Raw genomic sequence first — 23,216 nt, forward strand, 5'->3', positions numbered from 1 at the left:
CAGGCAAAAAATAACGTGGTTTCATCCATCTTTTTTGGTTTTTTGGGTTTTTTTTAAGCATAAATGAAATTAGCACCATTGTGACTGAGGAACACTCCTTGATGTCAGATAAGCATTCACGGCAGGCCTTACCAAGTGGGTTTTAAGACCATTCAATTACAGTGCATGATTTTATTTAATTAGAGAGGGGGAAAAAAAAGGTTGAGAGGATGCCTGGGAATATTCCAGCACAATTTCCATCTTAATAATTTGCAGCACTGCAGATTGTCAGGTCACTTTCTGCAGTGTCTGGAAGGCAGAACAATAAAACCACCCCAGGGTCTCTTTGTTGGGTTTGTAAAAGGAGACTCCGAGAGAGGGTCCAAGATGAATCTTTGAGATGCACAAATTCAACATTTACTCACTGGACTGCATGGAGAGCACTCCAGTTATAATGAATTTGATGATGCTGCCTCTTAATTTCTTAATGCATCTGTGTCATTGGATCAGAATTTAATTCACTTTTCATTTCACTTTGATTTATTGTTCTCTTTAGCCCAATTTCTTTAATAAACAGGAATGTTAGCAAAGGACTTCTTGAAAACAGAGAATTGGCATTTAAATTAAGAGCCTCCAGTTTGGGGCACCTGATCCACCTGCAGTCAGGGCTAAAGGACATTTATTACCTTGGGCATTTTCTTCTGTAGATAAAGGAAGAAATTCCTTCAGTGCTACCACCAGGTTACAGATTTGAGTTCCTATCAGTGCACAAGACCACAACATTATAACCATTAAAAATCAGGAACACAGGTACTTTGTCTTTTTTCTTCCCCACAATCAGGTACCTCTTCCTTGGTCCTTAAGAGAGGGGGAAAGAAAGAACAGATAAGTGCAGATTAGTGGGTTTAAAACCCTTTACAGAAATGTCACATATTTACATTTTATACTTTCATTCCAGGTATAAATTCAGCCAAAATTAAATCAAAGGATGGATTTTCCCTTCTGTCTCCAGTGAGCCAATGATATTCAACCCTTGTCCTTGCTGTCCAGACCTGAAGAGCTTTTACCTTTAAAAAAAGAATCTGTAAAAAAGACAAAAGTAAGAAAAGAACTTTTAATAATCTAAGGCTAAAATGGTAAGAAAATGTATGTGAAATTCAGAGTATTAACTGTGTCTGAAGAAGTCTGTTTTCCCCTCCTTTCTCCAAAGTCAGCTCTGTTGTCTCCCCTCAAAACCAGCAGGTATGGAAATATCTTAGAGCAGAAGACATTGGGGGGGGAATTTTTGATAATGTATTAAAAAATATTTGGAACTAATCAAAACACATCATTGTACCAACACAAACAAAAAGCAGAGAGGCAGCACCAGTGGCTCAGTCCTTGCTCACTGGAAGAGGCTGCTGTGGTGCAGAACATCAAGGGCAGACCCAAAGGTCAGCACTTCCTTGTGGAACTTGCTGAGCTGCGTCTTTATTTTCTTCAGGGCAGGAGTTGTTGCCTTCTTCTTGTAGCACATGGCTTTCAGCAGTTTATCAGCCAGGTAGTGCAGCCAGAGGACGTTGCTGTGGGGGTGGTAGTCAGTCCAGCTGTTGGAGTTCTCCTCCTTCATCTGCCTGTAGATGTCAAACTGGGGGTCCCCAGCGCCCTGGAAGAGCTCCAGGTCCGTGGAGAGGTCGCAGAAGACGGTGAGCCCGTCCTTCTCCAGGCGGGACAGGGTGTAGTCGATGATGTTGACGTGGAGGCCAGCGGTGGGGATGGAGTGTGTCTGTCCATCCAGCACGTACTGCAGCTCCCTCAGCTCTGTGCTCCTGACCAGCACGTTCCCCCAGTGCAGGTCCCTGTGCTCGAAGTGCAGCTCCTGCTCTGCCACCGCCAGGGATGCGGTGACCTGGTGCAGGATGCTCCTGGCTGACGCCACCGAGGAGAAGCTGCTCCTCATGCGCTCCAGGTCCCGGCCCCCAAACTCAAACTCCAGCACCATGAACAGCTGCTGGGCCCCAAAAAAGTCTGGCCGGTCGTTTTCTGAGCCTGTTTCTTCGTGGAATTTGTCCCAGGCTTGCAGGAGATACCTGGGATAGGCCCCCTGGACACAGTGCACAGAGTAGAGGCTGATGAAGCCCACAGTTCTGTTCACAGAGCCCTCAGACAGGAGACTGACCTCTTTAGAAATTATTACCTCAGGCAGAATCTCCCCAAAGCTCTTCTGAGCTCCACCATTTACTTTTTCAGTCCCCTCAATAGGAATTATTTTTAAGGCCACAGGTCCTCTCTCGCTGTCAATCTGGAACACCTCTCCAAACACCCCTTCTCCAATTTTCTTGCAATCTTTCATTTTATTTAAAGGAATGCAGTCCTCAAAAGCAATAGGGCCCTCCTGGTTGCATTCTCCAAACACTTTCTCAGCATCTGTAAGGAGCAGCTCCAGGACAGAGGAGGAATCCCTGGGAGCCAGCAGGACCATGGAGGAAGCAAACCAGGAGCTGCCCTGAGCTTTGCCAGCAGACAGGCTGGCTTGGTACCCCGAAAGCTGGGATTTCCCTGGGGGGGTGCAGAGGCTGCTGCTGCAGAAACTCTCATCTGTGGTCACTTTCTTCTTTTTATGGAAGGACAGAGACGCTCGAACTCTAGCCCAGGAATAAGAGTTATTGAGGAGCGAAGAGTCATTGTCTCTGACACCTACAGACATCCCCAGAGCTCTCCTCCGAGTTAGTTTTTGCCTTGTCTGGAGTCTGAAAAGGGAATTATTGGGCTGCTGCTGCCTCTTGTTCTTGCGCCACCTGGGCCGGAGGCGGGTGTGCCTGCCCCAGCGGCTGGCACTGAAGCCGCTGATACAAGCTTTCCTGCAGGTGCTGCCCTCCCCAGGGACGCCCTTGGTCCTTTTGTGCTTGTTCTCCAAGATCCCCTGGCGGCCCACGGGAGATCCTGGCTGCAGGCAGGCAGGTTGAACATCAGCCTGGTTGTTGAGTTTCATGCTCTTCAACCTCATTGGCACTTCCAGGGGGTCCAGGACCACCACTGGCACAAGTTGGTACTCCTCAGCCAGGTCTCTCTGACAGCTCGAGCTTATTTTTGCCGAATCTCTTGTGAGATGAGATGGGACCTCAGAGGGCTCCTCACGAGTGCCGCTGTCACAGGACACAAGGCGCTGTGGCTCCCCCTCCAGGGGCGGGGAGGCGCTCGGGGCTTTCAGCGGGGTCGGGCCAGCCTGGGCCGGGCAGGGTCCCCGCACCGCCGACCTCAGAACACGGCGGGACCCGCGCAGCCCGGGCTGGGGCTCACAGCTCCGAGCCGAGCCCTGCGCTCGGAAACACTCCGGCACCTCCTCGCCAGCGCTCAGCAGCGACGGCCGCTGCCCGGAGCCCCGCTCGCGGGAACCGCGGTGCTGCGAGCGGGGCTCGCCCAGCGCCGAGCCGCCCTCGATGGTGGTGCTGAGCAGGAGCGAGCTGAGGCTCAGGGGCGAGCGGCGGTGGCGGGGCACGGGGCTGTCCCCGGGGGCCGAGGCGCTGTCGGCGGTGGAGCTGAGCCGCAGCGGGGCCCATTGCGGGGTGCTGCACAGCAGCGGCGGCCGCGCCGCGCACAGCGGGCCCTGCCGGCGGCGCCGCGAACCGCGCGGCGGGGACGGGGACGGTGACGGGCACGGGGAGGGCGAGGACAGCGACGGCGGCGAGCGCCGGGGCTCCTCTCTGCGCCCGCGGGGCTCTTTGCTCTGGCTCCGCTTCTTCTTCCCCGGCGGCTCCCGATTCTCCTTTCCCCGGCCCCGCGTCACCCGCCCCCGGTTCTCCGGCTTCCGGTTCTCCTTCCCGGCCGGTTCTCGGTTCTCCTTCCCGGCCGGGCCCCGGTTCTCCTTCCTGCGGGTCCGCAGCCGCCGGGCCCAGGCGGGGCGCTTACCGAGGGTCTGCAGGGGCCGCTTGCCGGGCGGCGAGAAGTCGGGGTCGTCCGAGGGGATGGAGGCGGCGCTGGAAGCGGAGAGGGCGCTGGAGGCGGCGCTGGAGGCGGCGGAGGTCGAGCTGAAGAGGCGCTTGCGGTCCTGCGGCGGCGAGATCCATCGGTCGGGCGGCGGCAGCGGGCGCAGGTAGCCGGCGCGCCGCGAGTAGGTGCGGAGCAGCCGCGGCTGCAGCGGCATGGCGGGGCCGGGCCCTCGCAGGGAGCCCGCCCGCCGCCCGTTCGAACGGGTATCGCGAGAGCGCGCGAGAGCGCGCGAGAGCGGGGCTAACGGACAGGATACGCCCCCGGGCACGCCCCCCGGTGCCCGGTGTCGCTCCCAGTGTCCCGGTGCCACTCCCGGTGTCCCGCCGTCTCCCGGCGCTGCGCGGCGTTTCCGTGGCGTTTCAGGACCCCCGGGATGATCGGTGTCGGCTCTGCTCCATCCACACTCTGAGACGCGTGGCAGCGACGGCAGAATTAATTAATTAATTAATTAATTAACCTGTATTGTACACCTCTGCACGGAATACACTTGTATATGTGTGTGTTACACCTGTATATGTGTGTGTTACACCTGCGTATGTGTGTGTTACACCTGTGTATGTGTGTTACACCTGTATATGTGTGTTACACCTGTATATGTGTGTTTCACCTGTGTGTGTTACACCTGGGTATGTGTGTTACACCCATGTGTGTGTGTTACACCCGTGCACACTCCAGCGGGGGACACCGGCACGTTTCCCGGGGAGGATGTGGGTGCCCCAACCCAAAGCCAGGTTGGCCAAAGCCTTGAGCAGCCTGGGATAACGGGACGTGTCCCTGCACATAGCAGAGAGCTCGGGAATACACGATCTTTAGGGTGCCTTCCCACCCCGGCATTCCATAATTCTGTGTCTGAAAATAGGATTTATTTCAAGTGTTCCCACTGCAGGGAGGCTCCAGGGCGCGTTCAGCTGCCGTGCGCGGGGTCGGGGTGTGCCCTGCCCTGCAGGACCACGGGTGATGCTTTTCCTTTTATCCATCTTTTATCCATGTTTTATCCACGTTTTATCCATGCCCGGCTCTCCCTGCAGCTCGATGTCGCACCAGGGCTCCATCAGGAGCCTGTATGGGCTCTTTTATTAAAGCAACATGTTCCTTTATAGTTCTACAGGATATTTACATTTGCTTAACAAACACATACACTGCCCATCAGGCATGAAAAAGAAACAAAACTCTCAATAGGTGTAAAGGAGCCACATCACTCTGTGACCCAATTTTAGTTCATATATTTTTATTTTCTCTCTTTCTTCACATTGCCATGCTGACAGCCTTGGTACCTTCCTCGAGAGAGGAACTTTCCTTATCTTCAGAAAGCCTTTTCTGGCTCACAAGAACAGCACAAAAATGTCTTTCCTGCAGCTCTCCTGCTCCCTCCGGCCGCTGTTTGACCCTTCCAGCCCTGCAGGTTTGGGTGTCGCTGTCGCAGCTGTCGCTCGGGTTGGGGACAGGGACGCAGCTTGGTGGCAGCACAGCACTGGGATCCTGCAGCTGAGCCTTGCTGGAAAGCTGCTGGTGGTTGGTTCCTTTCGTTTCTGTTTTCCGCTGTTCTTAAAAAGCTTAAAGAGCTGTTCCGCTGATCCCTGGGGAAAAAAACCCAAAATTCAACAACCCCCCGCCAAAAACCAACCAAAAAAAAACCCCAAAAAATCCCAAAAAACCAAACAAAAACCCCAAACCAAGCAAAACAAAATCAAACAAACAACAAAAAAATAAAACCAGGGGAAGTGATCTCCAGCAGAGAGCTCTAGTGAAAGAGGAGAACCTGAGGGTCACACAGGCAGCCTGGACCTTCCCTTGGGGCAGCAACAAGTGGGACACCCAGAGGCGTTTGCTGGGCACAGAGAAGCAATCAAGTCCCAGAGTTAAATTCTGCATCTTTTGCTCTGTTTAGTGAAATCAGGTTTTGACTGTTGGGCAGAAGCAGAGGGAGGATGTTTGTCATTGCAGAGCAGAGAATATTCAGGGTTCTGTGTGGAACTCTTGTACTGATGCAGATAAAGCAGAGGCCTCCTGTTCTTTCTGGGATTTTATCCTGAATGCTCCCCTTTCCCCACTGAACACAGGGAAATCTTTAATTCTTTAATATGAGAGACTGACCTAGGTGATTTATCAGCTGCAGGTTATCTGTAATTGTAATTTGGAGGATTTGGGGAAAGAAGATGCCTGGCCAGGCCTTGTGTTCTCCCAGTGAAATGATCTCAGTTCCCCCTCTGTGGATTCCAGAGTCAAGGATGGACACTTGGTAATGTTCCTCTCTCTGTCTCCTATTCTTGTGGTTGTTTTATTTATTTCTGTCCTGTTTGGCTGACCATAAACCCCACAGACCTAATGTGTGTTTGTAGACAGCAGCAGAATAAACAAAGATTTCTCATTCAGACCTTCAGAAGACAAAAGGGCTCCTGTCTCCTTTGGCCTAACCAATATTGCCTGGTGCAAAAAGAACAAACAATCTTTCTCTCCTTTATTTTCTAGTTTCTTCTCTGAATTAATCTCCCTTTATTACTTGGATCCCTTTTGTTGTCCCTCATGGCTCTCAAGGAGGTCAGCTCTTGCAGTGGGTAATGCTATTTTCCTTTTTAGATGTTTTTTCTCCTAAATGCATTACAGGGCCCTGTGATTGTAATTTCCGGCGAGTTCCATCGACCATTTAATTCTTTGCCATCACTGCAGCAGATGCCAAACACATTTGCAGTAATTGGATGGCACTTAAGGGATTAGCCAAGAGTGCCAAGACCCACCTCACCCAAACCACAGCTGGCTTTTTGTGAGTTTCCATGGGAGCCTGGCCGTGTCTGCTGCTAAATTTATTTGCAATCCACATTTTGAATAAAGTGCCCTGTGCAGGAGCCTGCCTGACTTTGTGGCAAGGTTGTGGTGTCTCCCTGAGGGACAGGAGATTGGCAAATTTTCAGAAAATTGGCGAATTCAGGGTGAGGAGCCCCGTGTCCCCAGGCAGGTGAAGGAGCTGGCAGCACCTTGGGGCCAGGTGTGGTGGCAGAGCAGCTGCTGCAGATGTCCCAGAGCAGCCTTGGGACTGCCAGCACGGTTCATGACCTTTCTCTCTGCCTCATGCAAAGGTGGCAGAGGGTTTGCAGAGCCACAGTTTCCTGCTTTCATCTCTGTGGGCCCTCTCACTCATCCAGCTTTGCATTTCTTCACAGTTTTGTGCCTCCCACAGGAGGACAGGAGGTGTTTTGTTATGCTGTTTCATTTGGGGGTGACACCAGCTGCTGGTGGCTTTGTTATACATCAGGAATATCCCAAACTCTGGGTTTCCCTCAGTGTGCTCAGGAGCTGCCAGGTTTGTGGGCAGAGCTGGGCAATGCAGTGAGCTGAGTGTTTGCAGGGGAAAGGGAGCTCAGCTCAGCAGGAGAAAGCCATCAGTACTTCATTATGAAGCACAGGGCACTGGCATTGATGCCTCAGGTTTTACATTTTATATTTTATATTTTATATTTTATATTTATTTTCCAGATTCTCTGCTGCTTTAGTGTGTAGTTCTTAGTTTCATATCAGGGCATGGTGAGCTCTCTGCACAGAGCAGGGACACAAAACAATTCCTGCTCCAGCTGGGTACCAAGGACAAATGATCCAAATCTCAGGCCCAAGAGCACAAACACCATGGGCTGGAGAGAGAAAACCAAGCAGGATGGGACTGCATGGGCTGGAGCTGGAATTGGACAATGAACTCCAATATGCAAATGGAGCAGAACTTAATAAAAGTGAGAGACTCCGTGAGAAGTCGTGCATTTTGTGCCCATTTTGGTTCATCTTGGGTTCATTTTGGGACCATTTTGGTTCATCTTGGGTGCAGCCCTGGCTGAGCTCTTGTGCTGCCCAAGGTGCATCCATTGTGGAGATCCTTTTAATAAATCTCTATTTTATTCTTTAGCTCTGTCCAGCCTCTGTTCTAGGCCAGCCTCCACAAGGCATCAGGGTAAGGGCATCAGAGAGGAGCCATGCAGAGCTTCGCTGGGCTCCAGGGCCTGCTGGGGCAGCTTTTTTTGCAGGATAATTGAATTGCAGCTCTAAAGAGACATTTCCTGTGCTCATTGCAGCAGGCTGAAGAGCTGAGTGAGGCTGCAGTGCCACAGACAGATTGCTTGGGCTCCCCCAGGCCCAGCTTGGCTAAGCTGGGCCCAGCTGGTCTGGGAACACCTGGTTACAGCACCAGGGCCTGGCTCAGAGCACACCTGAGGGGAGCTCAGGGGCCAGGCTGACACTTTTTCCTCTGGGGAGTCAGGTCTGAGCAGCTCCTGCATTTTCCTGTGGCTGCAAGGAGTTCCCAGCTGGGAAACCAGGGTGGGGACATCCCAGGCTCCCTGGCTGTGTCTGTGAGGAGGGTGAAGGAAGGGCATGAAGGGTTCTCCTCAGGACTTCCCTGAAGGAAGGGGATGAAGGGTTCTCCTCAGGACTTCCATGAAGGAAGGGGATGAAGGGTTCTTCCTCCTCAGGACCTGCATGAAGGAAGGGGATGAAGGGTTCTCCTCAGGACTTCCCTGAAGGAAGGGCATGAAGGGTTCTCCTCAGGACTTCCATGAAGGAAGGGGATGAAGGGTTCTTCCTCCTCAGGACCTGCAGCAAGGTAAGAGCTGGCAGAGGTACCAAGCCAGCACCAATTTCATGTCTCTGTGTTACCAAAGAAGTAAATGCTGCTCTGTTGGGTGTATTCAAGAGCAGGGTTTCACCTTTAAATCAGTGGTTAATGTGAATACACTTTTTATTAAACCCCTTCAGCTTTCAGGGTTTGATTCAACACTCTTTTATTTCCCAGTGATGCTTTTATTGTCTGACCTTAGGAGGTGAATTCAGGGCAACACAGCACAGCTCTCCTTGCACTCAGTCTCTCAGCGGTGTTTTATGTGCACTTTTATTAATTTCTCTTACCTGATCCAGTGCCAGCTCCCTCACAGAACAGGGCATGATGGCTTGGTTTCATTAGATGTGCACTATTTTTCCTTCTCCTCTGATCCTCTTCCTCAAGAACTTTCCCTCCTTGGGTAGGGGGAGAGCAGTGGGTGAATGTCCCAGCTAATAATAACAACATTCCTGCACTCTGAATGGGAGATTCAGCACTTGGGGGAGGAACATGGAGCACATTCAAAGGCTGAAAATGGCTCTCCTGGAAATGGAGAATCTGTTCTGCAATGTCAGCACTCTCCCCTTTCCTGCAGACAGCTCTGTGCACTGGGACAGAAGCTCTCCCCACAATTCCATTCCCATTAGGGCTGGGTGTGCAGCTGTGCTGATTGACCCAGCCAAGGATTACAAGAGGAGCTGAACAGAGCATTTGTCTTCATGGGTTCCACACATTTAATTTCTCTGTTCTTGCCTCCAAACTCCTCACCTTCAGCGAGCAGCTCCTACCTGGTATTGCTGATTTCTGTGGCCACGAGCTGAGGTTTGAAGAAACTTCCTCTCCCACCTTTGACTCTCCACCTTGTTTTTCTGCAGATATTTGCTTACAAGCGTGACAAGAACTAAATGACTAATGTAGAGAGCTGACCTCTGCCTTTTCCCTGGTCATTTCCTTGCCAAATCCCCTCTTTCCTTCCTCCCTGTCTCTGCTATTTCAGGCTCTGCTCTGGCGCCTGTTTCTGACACAAGATGGATCTGCACCACTCAAACATTTGCTGCCGGAGATTTTCAGTGCTGGAGGAACATCTCAGCATTTCTGAGTCAGGGTGGGGATCAGTGGGTGCCTGGAGGGAGCATTTGGCACTGGGAATGACCAGGATGAGTGCCCAAAAACCCAAAACCAGCCCTGGTGAATCGCAATGTCCTGTCCAGGGCTGTCTGCCACTGCCTGCAAAGCACAGGCTCTGTTTGGGTGTAATTTAAAGATATTTCTGAGCTGATCTTGAAATCTTTCCAGTGTCAGATGTGACTCTTTCAAATGTCCCTGGGTCAGGGCAGAGGTTGAAAGTTTGATTTTCACAGTCCCTGCAGGTGGCATTAGAGGCTGAGATCAGCTCTGAGCAGTGACAGGTGGAGGAGAAGGAGATGAGGAGCAGCCTGGGCAGGCAGGGATGTGCATCCTGTGAGAATTTGTGAATTATGAGGAGGCAATCACTGTCAGCAGTGTGAGGAATTGAATACAGGTGTGACATGGCAGGAATTGAAGGGGGGAAAAAAAGAGGAAGAAGTTTCAGTTGTGGAGGAGAAATCCTCCCTGGGAGAATTCCCAGGCTGAGAAAACAGCCCTCTTGGGAATGGAGGTTTTTGGGTTTTTTTGGGTTTTTTTCATGGGAAATTCAAGATGTGGAACTCAAAAAGGGAAATACCTTGCACAGAAAATTCAGCCTCTGTCCCTTGAGAAGAACTGAGAGATTCTACATTATTTGCATCTTTACCTGGTGACAATTAGACTTTGGGTTATTTAGTCCCTTGCTATGAACAAAACTGCTTTTGTTTGAACATCCACAAATTCTTTGACAAACCCAGCAGTAGAATTGATTTCCAGGTCAGGGAAAAAAAACCCTAAAACCCAAGGTTGTGAAAACCAGGTGATAAAAACAACACCCAAGAGTGTGCCACAAAGTCCCAGCTAAATTGTTTTTGCAGCTCAGTACAAGTTCAACTTCTGCAACAACAGCATTGTCAGCAAAAATGGAGCTTGTGCTGAGCAGTGTTCTGAGGCACATTTGACACAAATAGAAACTTTTAATTCCAAAACAGCCATTCCACCTGTGCCTCTGCTGGTGCCTCCAAAACCACAAGAAAATATCAGTTTTGCATTCTAATTTTATTTTCATTTCAGTGATCAAATGTGGTTTACACCTTCAGGCCTCGCCTAGAGCAGAACATTTCTCACTCTAGGGATTTATTTTTTTTAACCTGTCTCAGATTAATTGACCTGGAAAATAACTGCAAAGGCTCAGGGCAGCCACCAGGTTTCAAGGAGGTTTGTGTTCTAATTTTGCAGAGAACAAAGAGAGAGAAGAGAAAGGTTTCTTCCCCTTTGCAGAGGAACTCCAGGGATGGCTCTGGGATGAGGGATAAAAGGAGTTCTTCATTCCTTATGATGCTGGTTGTGATTCTCTTGTGATTTGGAGTAACTTCATTAAAAACCAGAACCCTCTGCTCAAATTTGATATGGAATTTAAGGAGGATGAAGGATTAACAATTTCATAAAGCCTGAGACCTTCTTAAGAATGATTTTCCCAAGGAAGGGATTTGTGCCGTTTCTTCATTTTTCTGCCTAATAGAAATAACAGGAGATACAGGAGCACAGTAATTGTTATTGGCAAACAGAGGTCAATTACAGGAAATTATGCTTATTGAAATGAGTTTAGCAGTTGCTGGCTCCCTGTGTAATTCATTCTGCAGGGAGCAGAGGCAGCTGCTGTGTCACTGCCCCTGCCCTGCCGCTGCTCCTCATGACCAGGGTGGAATTGGGGCAGCTCAGGAGCCTCGTGGAGCTGAGATCTGGAGCTTTTCCTGCACTGAGGGACATTTGGGGCAAGGTGAGACAGGCTTGGCTGGGAGCCTCTTGCCCACATTTTATCCTGAGACAAACTCAGGTTTCTCACCCTCTGTGTTTGTTTCCTCATGTCCAGTTCCTGGAAAGCACTGATTTATCCTAAAGCACATGAAGAGTTTATTAATGAGTTACTCAAGTTGGGTTCTGGTGGGAAGGAGTGGGAACCAGGCAGGTTCTCAAGGACTCTGCCTCTCATTGCTCATGCAAACGTGTCAGAAATAAAAAATTTACCCCAATGTATTCATCCTGTAAGGGCTGAATAAAGGCTTTAATCACTGAGAAATGGTGAGAGGCTGTCCCTGTGTCCCCTGGATGCTGCAGAGCTCTGGTGACAGTGACAGCACCCAGGGAAGGGCTGCAGCTGGGTCAGGGTGGATCAGGAAAAAGCTGAGCATCCTCTGCTCCGCCAGGCTCCACAGCCTGCCAGGGCTCCAGGAGCGCTTGGAAACACTGGGTGGGATTTTTGGGCTGTCTGTGCAGGGCTGAGGGTTTTGCTGGCTGGTTCCTGTGGGTCCCTTCCAGCCCAGCCCATTCTGTGCCTGTGTGAGCACTGTGACACACGCTTTGCGCTTTGTGCTATTTAATTCCAAACATTTCCTGAGGGGCAGAAAATGAAACCTGGAGGGGGCCAGGGGCTGTCCCCAGGGATGAATCAGCTGGAAAGCAGCTCAGGAAGGATGTGACAGTGCAGCTGCTGGCTCCTGACTGAGCTGCTGCCGGAGAGCAGCTGAGGGAGGAGGAGGAGGAGGAGGAGGAGGAGAGCAGGGCTGCCGTCTCAGGTTTCCATGCACTGCACGTGTGGGTGGTGCGAGCTGAGCCTGCTCCAGCCACCGAGCGAGCGGGGAGCATGGGGCAGGTGGCTTGGAAGGCTTTATTTCTGTCTCTCTTCGATTATAAAACCGAGAAATACGTCATTGCCAAGAACAAGAAGGTTGGGGTCCTCTACCGAGTGGTGCAGCTCTCCATCCTGGCTTACCTGGTGGGGTAAGAATCACACTCTGCTTCGTGTTTTGCTGTGATAAAGGTGGATTTTGCTGTGATAAGGACGGGTTTTGCTATGATAAGGATATATTTTGCTGTGATAAAGATAAATTAGGGCACTCTGCACACGGTGACAGCCTGATTTCAGTGCAGTTCATCAGACAGGTTTATACAGCTGCATTTTGTAGTGTCTAATAGGTTACGTCTGATTTTTCACCTGCTAGGGATGGCTACATTCAGCTCTACCCTTCAGATTAAGGTTGGGTTAAAAATAGACCCAGTGTCTATGGCTTTGTGCTGCATTATTTATGCCTTTATTTCTATATTTTGTGGGAGTGGTGCCAAACCCTGCTGTGTTACTCCTCAGGACAAAGGAGCATTATCAGCCCTGGTGCTGAGCCTTGGGGCGCACCTGTGTTCTCTGCACAGCACCAGGACGTGCTCAGGTGCAGATGGGAGAGAAAAGCAGAAAATGGGGGATTTCTGTGCTGGACTGGGCTGCAGCAGCCAGGCTGTGGGGGCTGAGGCAGCAGCAGCAGCAATGTCAGCTGCTTTGCATTCATTTCAGAGCAGGGCATTGGCTCAGGGACAGCCTGGGAAAGGCCCACTTCTGTGTGTGACCAGTCCCTGCAGGCTCAGACCTGGAATTACCCACCCTGTGCTGCTGATTCTTGAGTTTCTGAGGCTTTTTAGATGGTGACACCTCACTGTCTATGCTCCTGGTCCCGTCACCTTTCCCACACCTCGTGTTTCCACTGATTAAATATAGCAGAGTCGTTTTTAGGTGCTGGGGGTATTTATAGAAAGCTGTGCAGTCCCAGGGAGCAGAGCAGCTCCCCAGCACTCTGGCACGGGCTGGCTGGAGGAGGAATCCTGTGCAGAGCATTGCTGAGGGAGATACAGCATGGACAGGGCAGGGCTCTGCTCCTCCTCTGGCATCTGTGGCTCCTGCAAACCCCTGGCAGTGTCACTGATGGTCCCTGCAGTGACCCCTCCATGCCTGGGGCTGACAGGAACACGTCCCTGTTCACAGCCTGGCTTGGGGTGGGGATCAGCAAACCCTTCTGGGCTATTGCTGGGATGCAGCTGCCATTGATTCATTGATTCGCTGCAGAAAATGCAGGGATCTGCTTTTGAGCCCTCCTGGGAGAGGAGAAATCAGTGTTCTTGGGGAAAAGGGGAGAGGAGGAAACTCCCCAGGGCGGGTGTGAAAAACAGGGTTGACTCTCCTGTGAAAATGTATAAGTTTAATAACGGACAATAGGAAACAAAGTCAATAAAGCAATTGGTTTAACGGCCAGGTGCCTCTTGGCACTCCACCAAGAGCACCCTGGCCATTTCAGAACCAGCCTTTATGTGCCATTCCTATTGCATCAGCCTGTTGCATGTTAATAAACAATTAGGATATGTTAATAAACAATTGGGCATATTGAAACTTTCTCCCAAACCAGTTAACATGTTCCAAGAATTGTTGAGCAGGGCTCATCCTCAGGGCTGCCTTTTCAGAGCGTCTCTATTCCTTGGTTGTGGTTTCATCATTCTTATCATCACCTCCAGTTTGGGCTTTGGGCCATATTTTCTGTTGATGGTAAGTGCTGACAGTTGGAATATCAATAGCAGGGGTCTTGTTGTGTTCATTGAATGTTATCCCAACACAAAAATACTTCTATCAGCTATTTCATTACTCTAACAGAAATATAAACTATATCTTTATAGCAAAGTTACTTTGACATTATACATATAGCACTCATTTTAATATTTGTGAAAAGCCAATATTATAATATGTATTTATAACAATGGGGAGTGCTCATGTGCAGGTTTGTCACACATGGCAGGTGAAGGGCTGGGTGCCACCAGTGCTGCTCAGCCCCTGTGGGCAGGAGAGCCCTGAAAAGGGGAGCTGTGCCACAGATTCAGCCTCTCTCCCAGCCCTCAGCGTCATCAAGGGTGATTTATTGTCCTGGCAGGTGATTTTAGCAGTGTTGTAGGGGAGCTGGAAGTGTTTCATTTGATCCAGAGGTTTTCACCCAGGGCAATGAAACTCCTGCTGCTTCCAGAGGAGAGGAGGGAGCAAAGCTTTCCCTGGATGGCTCAGCAAGGCAGCAGCTGTCCCAGGGTGCAGCCAGGCTGTTCCCATCACCCTGGCTCACAAAGGAGCTGGATCCAGCTGGGAACATCCCTGCAGGCTCCTGCCAGCTCAGCTGAGGGGTTCCCTGTCCCAGCCTGGTGTGCAGCTCAGGCTCTGTGTGCTGAAGTGAGAGTTCTGCCCTTGTGAACCTGCAAAAGCCTCTCTTGTTTTTCCTCCTGAGAAAGACACAGCCCTGCTCCTCCTTTCCCTTTCTGAGGCTGCTGAGTGTGGCACAGATGGAGCCTTTGGTTTCTTACCTCATGACCTGTTATTACACATTCCTCCACTGCTGGCAAGCACAGCTCGTGTCCAGGACTTTATCCTTTATTAGCAGTGTCAGAGGGTTTGGTGCCATTGGCGTGTTTTGATTTGACCTCGGTGTGAATTTCTCTGTCTGACTCATTCCCTAACGCTGCTGTGTTCACACAGGTGGGTGTTTGTGGTCAAGAAAGGCTACCAGGACACAGACACGTCCCTGCAGAGCTCTGTCATCACCAAGCTGAAAGGGGTGGCCTTCACCAACACCTCGGAGCTGGGGGAGAGGATTTGGGATGTTGCAGACTATGTCATCCCTCCCCAGGTTGGCAAAACCCCCCGTGGGTGCTGAAGGGATCTGTCCAGCTCTTCCCTGTGAATTAGCAGGAGCTGGGATGCAGGAAAGCGATGCTGGAAGGGGTTTTCTGCTGTGAGTTTTTTATTGGAGATGCTGGGGGTGCTCTGCCTCCCCCCAGGACCGTGGGCTGGCTCTCATGGTTGTGTGTGCACCCACAGTGTGAGGGAATTCATCCAAATACCCACACAAAGGGTGGTGGTGTATCTCAGCCTGAAAAGCCCTGGGGAGAAGGGGCTGCTCTCTTCTGAAGAGAGCTTCATGCTCCTTATTTACAAGTACTTTGAGAGTGAACCAAGTTTTCTGACTCGTTTTTTATTGCAGGGTGAAAGTGTCTTCTTTGTCATGACAAATCTGATTGTGACCCCAAACCAGAGACAAGCCACGTGTGCTGAGGTAGGAAGAACTGAGCCCCTTGACCCCCAGACCCCTGCAAAACCGGGGCTAGGAGCTGACAGAGGACACTTCTGGAGCCACAAAGAAAGGAAGGATGAAAGACAAGTATTTTTTCCTGTAGTGTAAAAGCTAATCTGGGAAAGTACTGTAAATCTGGGAGGCTCAGCTGTCTTAACTTCCAAAGGCATTGATCATGCAGAGACTTCCTGACTTTAGGTGGTGTTGAATTTCTGCCCAGCTGGAGATGGGACCAGGCAGTGATTGCTCAGGGTTAGAAAAGGCCCTGGGAAAACAAATTTGATGTGACTCAGGGTAGTTATGGGGAGAGGAGACTTTTTAAGAGCCCCATCCTGGAAAGTGCTGAACATTCAGGCTCTGGTTTCCTCCCAGACACGGGGTGGCTGCTCAGCACCTTCCAGAACACGCCAAAGGCATGAGGTGCTTGTGGAATATCCTCTGTGGAGATGTTTGGAGTGGGCTGGAGCCCGGGGAGGAGATGTGTGGCTGTGCAGGGAGTGCTGTGCATGGAGCAGATGGATTTTTGTCCATGGAGCAGATGGATTTTCCACGTCACACCAGGAGCACAGCTGGCTTGGTCAGGGCACTGCTGTCCTCTGGTGGCCAGGACAGGGGCACATTGGGCCAGAGAATTTTGTGGCTTAGATCCAAGGTAGGGTTATCTTACAGCAAAGTGGCCTCCTGCCTGGTTTTGGTGAAACTAATGTTGGTTTTTCCAGACTGAGCAGAACCCAAAACTGGGAGGGTGTGGCTGAGTGCTGGTGCTCCTGGTGGTGGGATATCTGTGCATGACCCCCAGTTACCACTTCAGCTGCGTGCTTTTAGTGCTCACACAGAACCCACCTCACTTTCTGTGTCTCTGGTGCCCTGTCACACTGTCACCTGTGTCCTTTCCCCTCTGCAGAGTGCCAGCATTCCCGATGCTCTGTGTGACAGGGACACGGACTGCCTGGAAGGGGAAGCAGTGGTGGCTGGCAATGGTAAGGGACATGTCCCTGTCTGAGCTGTGTCTGGTGTCCTTCAGAGCCCTCAGCCTGGGTACAGCCCCCAGATCTCTGACTGCAGAGAGCATCAAGGCCTTTCCTTTCATTTTTCCCCCTTTCGTTTTCCTCCCTTTCCCCCCTTTCCCCGCTTTTTCCCCCTTTCCCTTGTCCCCCTTTTCTTTTTCCCCCTTTCCTTTCCCCTTTTTTATTGAGATCCCTGCCTTGCTCACAGCTTTTTGGTGCCTGGGCCAGGGAACCCCAGGCTGCCCAGAGGCACAACAAGAGGGTGTTTGTTCCAGCTGAGAGGCCCTTTCACAGCAGGGAGGAGAGGGAAAATCCTGAATTCTCACATGCCCTGTGGGCAAGGAGAGGAGGTGCCTGCTGTGTGACCTTTTCTGTGCTGTCTGCTCACAGGGGTTAAGACTGGCCGTTGTTTGAAAGACAGGGGCAGCACCAGAGGGACTTGTGAGATACTGGCCTGGTGCCCAGTGGAGAAAAGATCCAAGCCCAAGTACGTGTCTGCTTTCCAAGCTTGAGCTGCTTGGCTTGTGTGTCACCCAGGGCAGTTCCTGTGTCCCCTCTGCTTGGGTGCTTGCTGGAATGTTGGCTGCTCAGTGCACGAGGGGGCTCTGCAAGGCTCCCCCTGGCAGGACTGGCCCTCTGCTCCCCCTGCTTCTGCTCCCAGCTCTGGGGGTGTCCTCTGGACCTGCATGTCCTCACCAACCCCTTGCTGGCACTGTAGGGGAAGTGGCACAGCTGGCCTGGTGCCATGCAGCCTACTGGATAAAGCTGCTTCTAAATGGCAATTCAAGATTTCACATGTGGGCAGGGGACAAAGAGAACAAACCCTTCTCTTGCAGGAAACCACTTCTGGGCAGTGCAGAAAACTTCACTGTTTACATCAAGAACTCCATTCGCTTCCCCAAGTTTAAGTTCTCCAAGTAAGTGCCACAGCTTCCTGAGCTGCTCCTGCTCAATATATTCCCCCTCCTCCAGAAAAATAAAGTGCCTGGACAAGGCTGGCAAAAAATGCAAATTTAAAAAATATTAGTTTGCTGATGCAATGTGAACAAACTAAAGCAGTGTAGAAATGCGCATGCCCTGGCTCAGATAGGCATTTCTAGAATCATATTGTTTTCCCTTGAGAAAAACAGATCACCCTGGAGCAGTCTGGCAATCTGTTCTGTGTGAGTCCTTTCTTGAGCCCAGATTCAGCTGGCCAGGAGGTCATTTTTGGGGGACAGGCTGCTTTCCCCAGGCCAGCAGCAGAGACACCCTCAGGGAGCACTGAGGCTGTTGGAGAAGCCTCTTGTCTCTGCAGTCCTGCTGCAGGCTCCGAGGGCAAGGAAAGGGGGAGCCAAGGTGGATTTCCCTGTTTCCCACGTGCAGGATGAACGTGCTGGCCACTGACAACGAGTCCTACCTGAAGAGCTGCCGGTACAGCCAGGAGCATCCCTACTGCCCCATCTTCGTGCTGGGCAACATCGTCCGCTGGGCTGGGGGCGACTTCCAGGAAATGGCCTTGCAGGTAGGAGTGCCTGGGGCTCCTGGGTGTCCCCAGCTGGATCACTGGGAGGCTCTGAGAGTCACTGCCCTGCGAGCTGCCTCCTGCACTGCACTGCAGAAGTGCCTAAAGTCAAGCTGGTCCCATTTCTCCTGTCCCCAGGGAATGGGGGTTCTCTAAAAAAGCTGGTTGTGTCTGATGGTGTTCACAGGGGTTTTCAGATGAGGGAAGAGACGAGGATGTTACTCTATATTTCAGAAGGCTTGATTTATTATTTTATTATATATGTATTACATTAAAACTATACTAAAAGAATAGAAGAAAAAGTTCTCATCAGAAGGCTAGCTAAGAATAGGAAACAATGAATAACAAAAGCTTGTGGCTCGGACAGAGAGCCATCTGTGCCATGATTGGCCATTAATTACAAACAAGCACATGAGACCAATCACAGATCCACCTGTTGCATTCCACAGCAGCAGAAAACCATTATTTACATTTTTTTCCCTGAGGCCTCACAGCTTATCAGGAAGAAAAGCTCCCAAGAAAAGGATTTTATAAAAAGATGTCTGCGACAGTTGCGTCACTTATCTTCTATTCAGGGCTGCCCACACTGCTGCTCTGCCAGCAGGGATTATTACTAATTTCAACATTATTACTACAGCGTTGGATTAAACCCAGAACTCTGGAAATCCACCCCTGCATAAAAGATCATCTTCCCCACTGAAGTGTGGAGTGGAATGGAATGAAACCAATGTCCTGGGAGGAGAAACCTCAGGGAGAAGTGGGGTTGTAGAGTGATAATTGGATTAATGTCACACACCTGAACTCAGCCCAGGCAGGAGTGTGTGTTTGTGCCCCCTTGTTTGACCAGAAGTGCAGCTGCTTCTTGCCCCTGGGGAAAACCTGCCCAAGGGTCTGACAAACTTGAAGGCACTTTAACTGAACTAAGCTTAAACAACTCCCCCTGTCTCTCTCTTTTAAGGGTGGTGTGATAGGAATTCAGATTGAATGGAACTGTGATCTTGATAAAGCCCCTTCTGAATGTAATCCTCACTATTCTTTTAGCCGGCTGGATAACAAGTCTGCAGAAACCTCCATCTCTTCTGGGTACAACTTCAGGTGGGTACAGAGGAGGGCACAATGCAGTGCCACAGCTTGCAGGTGCTGGAGGTTGGCGGTGGAGTGGCACCAGCCTGTGCCAGGCCCTGCTGCAGCCGAGCACAGAGCGCTGCAGAGGAGGGAGGGAGGAAGGGAGCGCTCCTGGCAGGCTGAAGCTGGCTTTGATAAGGGAACAGATCTCTCTGAAGGGATGAAAGGCTTCAGATGGGCAGGTGGAATTAAATCCAGCATTGCTGTTTTCCAGGTTTGCCAAGTACTACCGGGATGCTGAGGGGGTCGACTACCGGACGCTCATTAAAGCCTACGGAATCCGCTTCGATGTGATGGTGAATGGCAAGGTGAGGGCCAGGCCAGGATGGGCCAGAGCCTGCAGAGAAAGGAAGGCAGTGGGGGGAGGCAGCTCTGAGATGAGGACAGCCTCTCTGGCTTGTTGTAGGAAAGGGCTTTTCCCATCCATCCATGTGGAGCTGATCCCCATGTAAGAGAGATGACCTGCAGTGCAGCTGAGCCTGCACCTCCTCTACTTAAAACCAGGCTCATGTGAAGCCCGACAGAAATAAATGTGCCCCATAGACTTGTTTTCCATGTGCAAGCACTGCAGAGAGAAAAGAAGCCTAATCCAGGGATGATACAAGCTCAGAAATGCAGCCAGGGACAGTCAGACCTAAGACACACAGACCTTCAGCCTCCAAGATTGCTCACTGCACATCCCCCCTGGTTGTGACTGGGAACAAAACACGCCCAGGGGCAGCAGCAGCTTCCCCAGGGCAGTGCCACACCCTTGGGTTTGTTTTGTGGGTTGTTCTCTCAGTAGTGACTTCATGACCTTTGTTCTTCCAGGCAGGGAAATTTAACATCATTCCCACCATTATCAATATCAGCTCGGGGCTGGCACTCATGGGAGCTGTAAGTGAATGTTTTGTGTTATAGTAACCCCAGGAGACCCAGATTCCAAATGGGATGAGAATGGGATGGGGGTTTTAAACCTTCTCCAGCAGAATCTTTACTACTCAGATTACTCAGCCAGGTGTGTGTCTGTATCCTGTCTTAAAAGCATTTGTTAATAAACCTGGTAGTCTAAACACCCCCACAGGCTGTATATTATATATACAAACCCTGGAGAATGAAGGAAAACACTGCTTCTACAGTGTTTATAAATTATTATTTAATTAATGTTTATTTCTAATGACATCAGAACACTTCATCTTCTGTTTCAAAGATTAAACACAAGTTTTATCCCTTTGCAGGGAGCTTTCTTTTGTGACCTGGTGCTGATATATCTGATCAAGAAGAGTAACTTTTATCGAGGCAAAAAGTATGAGGAAGTCAAGTAAGTGGGCCTAGCTTTGTGTTAAAAATCATGGCTTTTTGTAAAGAGAGATAGAAATAGGAGGAGACACAGGAGCACAGTTCCAGGGAAATATATTCTTCCAAATGATTTTGGCCAAGTTACTGGCTTCCTCTGTAATTCCTTGCTGCAGTGAGCTGGGGAGCACAGGCAGCTGCTGTGTCATGGTTGGACTGGCAATGGCCTCGTGCTGTTGGTCCCTCATGACCGAGGGTGGAATTGGGGCAGCTCCAAGAGCCTCGTGAAACTGAGATGTGGAGGGGCCTTTGGGTAAGGTGAGACAAGCCTGGCTGGGAACATTTTTGCCTCCTGAAACAATCCCAGGCTGCTCATCCTGTCCCTGTGCCTGTTTCCCCAGGTCCAACTCCAGGAAGTCCCTGTCGAGCCCTACGCTGAACGGGAATCAGAGCCCGGAGCAGCTCGATGGGCTCTAGGCACAGCAGAGGCTCTGCCAGCTCCAGGAAACCCACACAGGTGTGGCACCACACCAGCACTGGGAGGTGGACATAGCCCAGATCAGGCCTGCTATGATCAGGATTCCCAGAGGAAAAAGCCTTCTCTAAAGACTGCCTTTCTTCCCTGAGATTTCTCTGGGATCCTGAGCTTGCAACACGTGTCGTCACTATGGATTTATAAAAGGATTTTTATAAAAGGACAAAGAAGGCACCAAAAGAATGTTTTTATACCCACTGATAGATATATCTGTACTTATGCCAATAGCCAGTGTTGTCCTGTGGCTGTGCTTTGCTTCCATGTGGAGAAAAGCTGCGATGGGAGCACTTTGGGAAGGGCTGAAGCTGAAACCCAACTGTGGCAGCCACCGCCTCCAGCTCCTGCCTGGGTGATGCTGTGACATCAGGCGTGAAGCAGCAGGACTGCTCTGCTCAGGAGATGCAGGGAAATGTGGCACTGGAGCTGGGGCTGTGATCCTGCAGGGCCTGAGGCAGGGGGGACAGTCACAGCTCCTGCCTCCTGTGCCTGCTGTCATTTGCTGGGGACTGTCCTCGCTGCACCACTGCCTGATTTGTCATGCTGGGCAGGTCTGGATGGGCACTCAGTGCCTCTGTTTCTCACAGCACCCTGGGCTGTGCTGCAGACTGAGAGGGGCAGCTCTGCCAGGGCCACGGCCTCCTCCAAACCCACCAACAGCAGGGAAAGTTAGGACATATCTGCCTGCTACTGCAACAGCAGTGACCTCCAGGAAACACAAGTGCTTGTCTCAGCAGAATCACTCTCCCTGCAGCCCATTTTGTCCATTTATCTCATGTGAGGATGTAACCAATCTCAAAAAAGGGCTTAAGGAATTTCATTGTGTTCTGTACATGCTGCTCCATCACCACAGACTGGGAGCTGTACTGATGAAGATTAAATGTTTCTGTGCATGCTTTGAATACCAAAAGATAAATATGCTCCTGCTGCAGCATCTGAGGGTGGCATCAGGGAGCTGCTGCCATCGAGTGTCTGCACAAATGGCACCAGCAGCTGTACCCACCTCTGCTTCAGCTTCTTTAAGGTTGTTACTCTGATGTACATGTTCATCCTAAATTAAAGTTCACTTGTTAGTGGCAAACTCTGAACCCAGTCACTGACAGCAAACCCCAGCCAGTCTAGTTCCTCCCCTCTGCTTCTGTGTAGGGACCCAAAAATGGGGCTAGAAAATAGAATTAAACACTGGAGTTCATTTAGGATAAACTGTGTACCTTTGGTGCTCTGATCTCACCCAAAACTTTCTCTCCATGTCAGGAGTCTCTCCTCAAGGCAAACAAGAGTCACCACATAGGAAACTGCACAGGAGCTCCCACCAGGCTTTTGACTGCCAGGGTTTAATTGGAGTTGAGCAATTTCTAGATGGTGAAACACAGAGTGAACCCCCTGTGTGCCATCAGGGCCTGGCACAATTCCTGGCAAGCAAGCAGCTCTTCCTGACGTGCAAAGCTGACTGTGCTCTGCTGAAACCATTGTCTGAACTTGCCAAAACATCCTCCTGTGAGAGGACCAAAGCTATTTCCTGAATCTAAGTCTCCAGGCCTCCCAGATCCCCTAGAATGTTTCCTTTCTTTAGGCTCTGTAACACAACTCCTACAACCCCTGCTGTTAATAAAACATAACCAGATTCCTTCTCAGGAGCTCGTCTCTTGACTTTGACTCTTTTTTTTCTCCTTGTGTTTCATATTCGGCAATAAACTGTGTCACTTTAGGCCAGTGCTCCCTGGGAGTGCTCTGTAAGTGTTTTTTTCAGGTCAAACCACCTGGTGTGGTGATAGTGATGTGAGCAAATCAATGAGTCACTTATTTTGGCAGGAACAGGGCTAGAGGAAAGGCATTACCTGGATGGTGGGTGATGGATTTATCCCCTTTTGTGGCTTTTCTGGAGATCAGTGACAAGCACCTGTGCCAGTGCCATTTACTGATGGCAATAAGGGAAGAGAACATTTGCATGTATGTTTCTGCACCAAACCTTAACACCAACTTAATTATTTTCTTGTGTCAGTGGAATTATTTTTAAATAATTTCATTATTTCAGGGTGCTGTGTTACTACTCCAATATTTGTGTGTAGCACATCCAGAGGGGATTGTAATTGGTGTGTGTATCCAAACCACCAAGGATACAAGGCACTATATCAATCAAACCCCACAGCCGTGCCTGCTCTTAGGGACAGAAATTATCCTTTAAAAAGAAAACAAATACAGGAGCCATCCA

At 50.5% G+C, this 23,216-nt stretch overlaps 2 protein-coding genes across 2 annotated transcripts; one reads left to right on the forward strand and one right to left on the reverse strand.

The window, feature by feature from the left end:
• Window positions 1-1,296: 1,296 nt before the first annotated feature.
• On the reverse strand, window positions 1,297-4,102 carry HASPIN (histone H3 associated protein kinase). The gene has a single exon (XM_054287336.1). It carries the CDS (start codon window positions 4,100-4,102, stop codon window positions 1,364-1,366), a length of 2,739 nt encoding a protein of 912 aa, XP_054143311.1. The 3' UTR covers window positions 1,297-1,363.
• Window positions 4,103-12,000: 7,898 nt separating this feature from the next.
• P2RX5 (purinergic receptor P2X 5) lies at window positions 12,001-21,469 on the forward strand. The gene is made up of 12 exons (XM_054287214.1): window positions 12,001-12,412; window positions 14,967-15,117; window positions 15,472-15,543; window positions 16,466-16,541; window positions 16,959-17,055; window positions 17,405-17,485; window positions 17,934-18,072; window positions 19,031-19,167; window positions 19,412-19,505; window positions 20,008-20,073; window positions 20,415-20,497; window positions 20,874-21,469. The coding sequence occupies exons 1-12, from the start codon at window positions 12,276-12,278 to the stop codon at window positions 20,947-20,949; spliced, it is 1,209 nt and encodes a 402-aa protein (XP_054143189.1). The 5' UTR covers window positions 12,001-12,275; the 3' UTR covers window positions 20,950-21,469.
• The last annotated feature ends 1,747 nt before the right edge of the window (window positions 21,470-23,216 follow it).

This window comes from Melozone crissalis, unplaced genomic scaffold, assembly GCF_028551555.1.
Source record: "Melozone crissalis strain CALT ecotype California unplaced genomic scaffold, PUWL_Pcris_2 ptg000057l_1, whole genome shotgun sequence".
Lineage (NCBI taxonomy): Eukaryota > Metazoa > Chordata > Aves > Passeriformes > Passerellidae > Melozone > Melozone crissalis.

Coding starts and splice junctions, on each gene's coding strand:
- HASPIN (XM_054287336.1), bottom strand. CDS start 4,102: ATGCCGCTGCAGCCGCGGCTGCTCCGCACCTACTCGCGGCGCGCCGGC.
- P2RX5 (XM_054287214.1), top strand. CDS start 12,276: ATGGGGCAGGTGGCTTGGAAGGCTTTATTTCTGTCTCTCTTCGATTAT. Junction 17,056..17,404: donor GAGAAAAGATCCAAGCCCAA/GTACGTGTCTGC, acceptor CTTCTCTTGCAG/GAAACCACTTCTGGGCAGTG. Junction 20,074..20,414: donor GGCTGGCACTCATGGGAGCT/GTAAGTGAATGT, acceptor ATCCCTTTGCAG/GGAGCTTTCTTTTGTGACCT.